At 49.7% G+C, this 6620-nt stretch overlaps 2 protein-coding genes and 1 non-coding gene across 3 annotated transcripts; all 3 read right to left on the bottom strand.

The window, feature by feature from the left end:
• Positions 1 to 2983: 2983 nt before the first annotated feature.
• Positions 2984 to 4177, bottom strand: SMAC4_14168 (uncharacterized protein; the record flags this gene model as incomplete). The annotated part of the gene is made up of 1 exon (XM_066091806.1): positions 2984 to 4177. One exon carries the CDS (start codon positions 4175 to 4177, stop codon positions 2984 to 2986), a length of 1194 nt encoding a protein of 397 aa, XP_065947878.1.
• Positions 4178 to 5786: 1609 nt separating this feature from the next.
• On the bottom strand, positions 5787 to 5893 carry SMAC4_14167. The gene is made up of 2 exons: positions 5856 to 5893; positions 5787 to 5828 (listed from the first exon to the last, which is right to left on the bottom strand). It is a non-coding gene; the product is annotated as a tRNA-Leu (tRNA).
• Positions 5894 to 6065: 172 nt separating this feature from the next.
• Positions 6066 to 6620, bottom strand: SMAC4_14166 (uncharacterized protein; the record flags this gene model as incomplete). The annotated part of the gene is made up of 1 exon (XM_066091805.1): positions 6066 to 6620. The coding sequence occupies one exon, from the start codon at positions 6618 to 6620 to the stop codon at positions 6066 to 6068; it is 555 nt and encodes a 184-aa protein (XP_065947877.1).

The following is a 6620-nucleotide window of genomic DNA, read 5'->3' as shown; positions in this document are numbered from 1 at the left end:
TTCTGCTTGGTTGGCCGTGATTGCTCCTGTGATGATAAGGTGGCTTTGTGATGATGTTTAGCGCCGTCAGCAGTTCTGGGGTTGGCTCGTTTAGCCTGGTGGCGTTGAGGGGTTCGGGTAAGCCGTGCCTATTGGCCGAATAGTCTGGCTGAGGCAAGGCTGGCATTGTATGGCGAGGTTGGGTTGATGTCAAGCATTGAGGCTCTATTGAACTTCAAACCCAGGAGTGTGGGCAATGTCCGTGTGACACACAAGGTGAGCCAGGACCTTCAAGTAAGCCAACATTATGAGTGAGCAGACACTCAGAAATACGGGAGAACTCAGATTGTCAGATAGTTCGACAGTAGTCGATTGATCATTATCACCGAGACCGGTATAACACTACCATATTTATTATGAACATTGTGGCTTCACCGAATGTCTACTAATAGTTATCTACCTTCAGCTATCCCACTTAGGCAGATCAGACTGCCGTTCGTCACACATCTGCAGCGGCTGAGGAAATACCTACTTAAGGCCTCCAACAGCACATGATAACCACATACGACCATACCCACTGGAAAACTCGGGATCCCGTCCGCTCTCCCATAGATAAGCCAGTGAGGGCCAGACTAGTAGTTGGGTCGGTGACGACCAGCGAATCCCTGGTGTTGTATGTCTTTTTTCCCGATCTCTTTATAAAACACACTTGTTGGTTTCTTTTCTTATGAGTCCGCATTGTATTTTCCCAACACCCAGCACAAATATTTGCACCTTCACTTTAACCTTTGCCGCGCAGGCAAAAGGTGCTGCAGATGCTGTGCTAAGATCCCTTGTCACACGGTGTGACAAGGGCAGTGTTCTGGGCTTGGAATAGTAGTTCAATTCAGCTAATAAACTACTTTGGTCTCGAAGGCCTTGTTGGTCCCTTCAACCAAAGGCTGGGTTTCAAAGCCTTCTTATGCCAAAGAGGCGTGGTACATACTGAGGTGCGTACTGAGCCTTGTTGCCTAATGCCTCGAGGTATCTATCTAGCGGTCTTCATGTTGATCTTCCTGATTGCTTTTCACCCATTCTCCTTCTTTCCTCTAGCCTCGGCCTTTGTCCCGTCGTCATTGTGGCCCAGCAGTCACTGGAGCTGCACGTACGCATGCACGGACTGACCTGTCTTTCATGCACATTGTATAACAGTGCATATCTCACCATGCCCCTAACGGTGCCCTCTCGTCCCGTAGTGAAAGGGGAACCTCAGGATGATGCTCAACGCCATCGGCAGTCAAGGCTAATGCAAAGTGTTGAGGTTCTGTTAAGCCTCGGAACATCTAACCCAGAACTGTGGGCAAATGTCCGTGTGACAGGGACCGCTGGCACACAAAAACACCAAAGACGCATTGACTCCGCCAGCTTATCTAGTTCACAGAACCGATTTCATTGTTTTTGATATCCATCCTTGACAATGAGTTCCCCTCCCATGAAGGAGAAGTCGCCCACACCTGGCCCGGCGTCCCCAGTGGCCGATGAGTCTTCGGAGCCTACAGGCCTTTTGTCCTGTGACTGATGGGGAGTATTGGTACGTCTATATTCGAATGCTTTTAGCAGGACGAGTGCCGTACCCGTTGATATTCCAGACATGAACCAACTACTGATCCATGTGCGCCACTCAGGGGACCTAATGATGAGAAGGCAAATGAATTGTTGAACATCTTCCACGACACTATGACTAGGTTGTTCGATGGGAAGCTGTACCCGGCCCTGCTCGACAAGGATAAAATTCGGACAGCTCTTGACATCGGTACCAACACTGGTAAGCTGATGAACTTTGACGGCCCTTGCTCTTTCCCCATTACTGCACTTTACTGATCATTTTTATTTACAGGAGTCTCGGCCATGTAAGACGAACTTGTCAGACATAATTTTTGGGCCGATATTCGATTGCTAATATCTTCTTTTTCCTTCATCACAGTGACTTTGCGGACGAACATCCTAATTGCACTGTAACTGGCACCGATATTTCTCCGATTCAACCTTGCCGGGTACCTTCCAACGCCCGCTTCGACATCGAAGACGCAAGGAAGAAATTGAACTTTCAACTGAATTACTTCGACTACATTCACATTCACTGGCTCACTGGCACCATTGCGGATTGGTCGCCCACGGGGCGAATCGATTGAAAAGAAATCATCTAAAGGATTACAAGTGTACCTGAATGAGGACTCTAACTTGCTGTTCAAAAAAAAAAAAAATCTGTTTCAAAAGACTGGGCTACGTAGCGCTCAAAGCTGGTCCAAAGTCCCTTGGTTAAAAGCCGACCCTCTCAGACACTCGGATGCAATACCCCCGATATAACAATTTGAGAGCTCTATATGTGAAGGAAACATTCGTATAACGACGTTTTTTCCGTATTGAAGGAATCGATTTAATTACTAGTGCATGGCTATTGTTTCGTCGCCGTTTGTTGTTGGAGGTCTCTTTTTTTCCGTGAACCCAAGCTTTTTGGACCACACTGGTATCGTAGACAACCAAAGCCAAGTCCCGCGACGAACGAGTCCATTCCTAAATGTTTATTGGCTTGCGATATAGAAGATGCTGGCTTCACTTCGTCATTGTCAGCGATTGCTTTCTATACTTACCTCTGCTGCTGTGTGCCTGGATTTATTTTCCCATTGCTGGGATCGTTCAACTTGATTACCTACTTCACGTACATCTTCCAATGAATTCCAAAGAACAGAAAGACGTCTCACTATCATGTTTCGTATGCCAAGTCTGAAGGACACATGGGGAAAGGTAAAGTAAGGTTGTCTTGTGATGAGAACCTCCGAACTCACCAAGGAACAAGTTATAACCCATCGTATCTTCACATCTGACCACTCAAAACCCTTGGCTTCCGTTCCCAGACTGACCCATCGGTGATGATGTATTTTGTAGCACGTATATGTCGCCCCGTCTGTGCACACACCAGTCCCCAGTCCAGTCGATACCCCCTTCATGCTGCGTACGCTATACCTTACCTTTGTTCCGTCTCAACAACGACTCCGAGCTTGGGCATCCGTCCGTATCGCGACGATTTGATGATATCTTTCCCTTCCTCGGCCCACAACATCTCGAAAGGCTTCAGACACTCAGCCACCAGTCGTTTTTGCAGCTCCCCCTCGTAGAGAAGGGATTCTAATTCCTGTTCTTCTTCAGAAAGGTCATAACACCAGATCATCCTGACGAGGCCCACAAACCCAATTACTTCATCGAGGTCGCGAATATCCACGAAGCGCTTCGTACTACCTGTAGGGTTATAGTTCCGCTTGTCGAAGGTGCAGCCGGGAGCTCGGTTAGCCAATACACCCCAATCCCTGATTACGTGACAGGAAAAGGGGATAGTGTCATGACCGCCCGGGAGACTACAAACTACCATGATCTGGTAGTCTTTGGCCCTCGCCAAAAGATCAAGCAAGGCTGATCGGACAAAGTTGGAGATGATGGTGGTCGTCGTTGGTTGACGATCCGTGCCCGTCCACAGGCAGCGAAGGACCAGCAGGTCATCCTGCTCCCAAAGAGGAGCTTCCTCCAAAATGTTGAGATATCCCTCCCAGGTTCCACACTCTTCTTCAACGTCCGTCTCTGCGTTATTGTCGTCATCTCCGTCGGGAGTCATGGCCTCTTGGACGTCATTTTGTCCCAGTGGTGGCGCCTCTAGCTCGTCGTCGCTCTCTTGGGATGGCACTGGTGAACCGTAACCGTCCTCCTCCTCCGTTTCCACCTGGACGTCCGGCGCCTCTTCCTCATGCTCCTCAGGATCTTCTTCGTCGTATACGTTCAGCTCAAGATCCGTACCAGCAACATCGACGCACAAGTACCGAGCAACCGTCCCCGAAATCCACCGCAATTTCCCTTTCTCCCCTAGGAACAACTTGGTCGTCGAATATGAATGAAGTTCCTGGTCGGTGGTGGAATCAAACCCCTTATACGCCGCCTCGTACCGTCTCAGCGCTTGTTCGCGCGATTCCCGACAGACGTGGGCCAAGACCGGCGGCTGGCAGCTGAAGACCTGGGGAGCATACACAAGCCCCGGAAACGTCTGTCCAATCGCTATCGGCATGGCATTCCTGTTGCGAATGTGCGTCTCGAGGTCTTCGAATGGGCAGGTGCAGGATATGTTGGCTGGGAAGATCTCGTCCGCTGGGGGGAGAGCTTCGTTCCATATCATGTCGCGGAGTTCGCGGGGGAGGGACCAGAAGGTTACTTTCTTCGTTGTCGTTGTTGTTATGGTATATGATGGTCGCTGATGTGACATGGAGGGAGTGCTTCCAGCTGGCCCGTCAATTGATAGCTTTTGCAGGTCGCTTGAGGTTGTCGACGTGAGCTGATCGTTGCCGTCCTTTGTGTTGGCCGTTCCGGGTGGTTGATTGACATCCTCCTCGGTCATCTTCATGTTATCGGGCTGGTCCTTTGAGCCTCTGTTCTCTGGGCAGGAGATTATGGTGTTCATGGGAGACGCTGGGGATTTGATTGGCGAGATCGAGGCGGAAGAACTCCGGAATTGGAGGAGAGAGAAAATGGGATGAACGCTTTCGAAAGGAGGATTACCGAGATTCGACAGTGAGATGTTGCCGCCAGTAAGTGTCGGTCACAGCAATGGTCCTTGGCTCAAAAAAGAAGAAGGAGATGGGGAACTGAAGAAGAAGAAGAACTGGTTGTCGGTTCCCATTACCTCCGTCTGTTCAGGTTTTATCACTTTCATGATCCTACTGGCCGAGAGCACCTTCCCGAGATCCAAGAGGGAGGTGTGGGTTACATGCGCCAGCCTCCCGTCCATTTGCCCATCAACGGAAGTGCAAGGGCACAGTATGGAGGAGTCGAAGGCAAAGCTAAGATTCCATCTATGACAGAAGATTTCAGGTGGGGAGAAGAAAAAAGGAAGAGAACTAGATACAAGCGTTCAAACCCAAATAAATACCCTGGTCGCACCAGCGACAGCGGGACCCACATGTAGGTCGCTGGCTGCCAGCGCCGTCACAGGAAGGGAAGTAAACGCGATGCATGCAGGTATCCAAATCAGGTAGGAAATGTCATGGGGCTGGCGCCTAGGGGTGTTTGCCTGGCTTGAACTCTATGAAAGCCAGGCCTGCCCTCTGACTGGGTGCACTCCTGGGGTATGCCGCACGAACCACATTTTCGACCTTGGCGTTTCTAGCACCTTCGATATACGCACCTCTCTTGTGTATTTAGCTGTAAGCTCCATGCCATACTGGCACAGACTTCCCTTTTCCTCTTTGTCGAATATTATCACTTTCACCAAGGCCTACCTGTGTGTATACCTCGTAGAACCCTTACAGGAAAGGGCGGTGGAAGGACGGGATTGGTGTTTCTAACAATATATTATGGGGCGGCAATTCAAGAATAGAAGATGCTCGATACAGGTCGCACAAAGATAGAGAGACGTACAAAGGGAGAAAAATAAAAGAAAGGGAGAAAAAAGAACGAAAAGGAAAAAAAAAGGAAGCAAAAAACATACAACACCAGGGATTCGCTGGTCGTCACCGACCCAACTACTAGTCTGGCCCTCACTGGCTTATCTATGGGAGAGCGGACGGGATCCCGAGTTTTCCAGTGGGTATGGTCGTATGTGCTCATTCTAGTTCAATCGACCACTTATAGGCTTGCTCTCCGCACCTAGGAACACGGGAGCAAAATGTTCGTGCGCATAGTCCGGTGGGCTCGACATGACTCGCGCGCCACCACCACTACCAAAAAATTTTTGGGGGAAAAAAAGAAACTCATCAACCGGAGCTCGGCTGATGAAACGATAATTAATATGACAAGAGTGGGATTCGAACCCACGCCCTTTCGGACCACGGAACTCTTTAGAGGAGATTAAGGGTTAACCTTAACGTGGCGCCTTAGACCGCTCGGCCATCTTGCCTTGTTGATCTTATTCTGGTGTCTGGGATGGGAATATGTCGGCAGTCTTGCACGAGCCAAACTCCTCACTCTGGTGAATGCACTGGGTTGATCAACGGCGCCGCTGGGAAAGGTATGTTGTTAACGGTTAAGTGTATAACATAAAATCCGTTCTGACTTTGTCGTCGTCGGCCTTAGAGTCTAAGACGATATGTATCCCGCTCTCGGATCTCGTTCCAGTCCTGTATTCCTTGGATGCTTTCCCTGTGGTTCACATACTCGATGATGTCGGCTGTTTTAAGCAACGGAGGGAATTCGACCATGATCTGCTGGCGGATGTTTCTTGCGGTAATCGGGTCCTGTTGGTTGTTATTTTTGTTTTCATTATTGGTGTCGGACTTTCCAAAGTCAGCGTCGCCTGGGGGAGCTGCACGTGCCATATCTGGAATCAGCTGCGGTCTATGTGAGCTGACAAAATGCAAGGGGACCTCAAGGTATGCCAGCTTCTCGAGTTCCGGTAGGCAAGTTAACATGCGGCTGGGACCAAAGCGATCCATCATTTGGTCTTCGTCGATAGGTTCCATGTAGCCGCTCATGGAGAGATGCTCAAGCGTGTCTTTGAACAAGGGCAGAATCGTGTTCCAGGTGTGATCACTTTCAAGACCCAGTGTCTCGTCGTAGCCGTTGATCTCAAGTCTCTTTAGTCGCGGCTTCATGCAGAACCAGTCGAACAGGCTGCCCAGACACAT

This window comes from Sordaria macrospora, chromosome 7, assembly GCF_033870435.1.
Source record: "Sordaria macrospora chromosome 7, complete sequence".
In the NCBI taxonomy this organism is placed as follows: domain Eukaryota; kingdom Fungi; phylum Ascomycota; class Sordariomycetes; order Sordariales; family Sordariaceae; genus Sordaria; species Sordaria macrospora.
The sequence above is the reverse complement of the archived record's forward strand: the minus strand, read 5'-3'. Positions and strand labels throughout refer to the sequence as shown.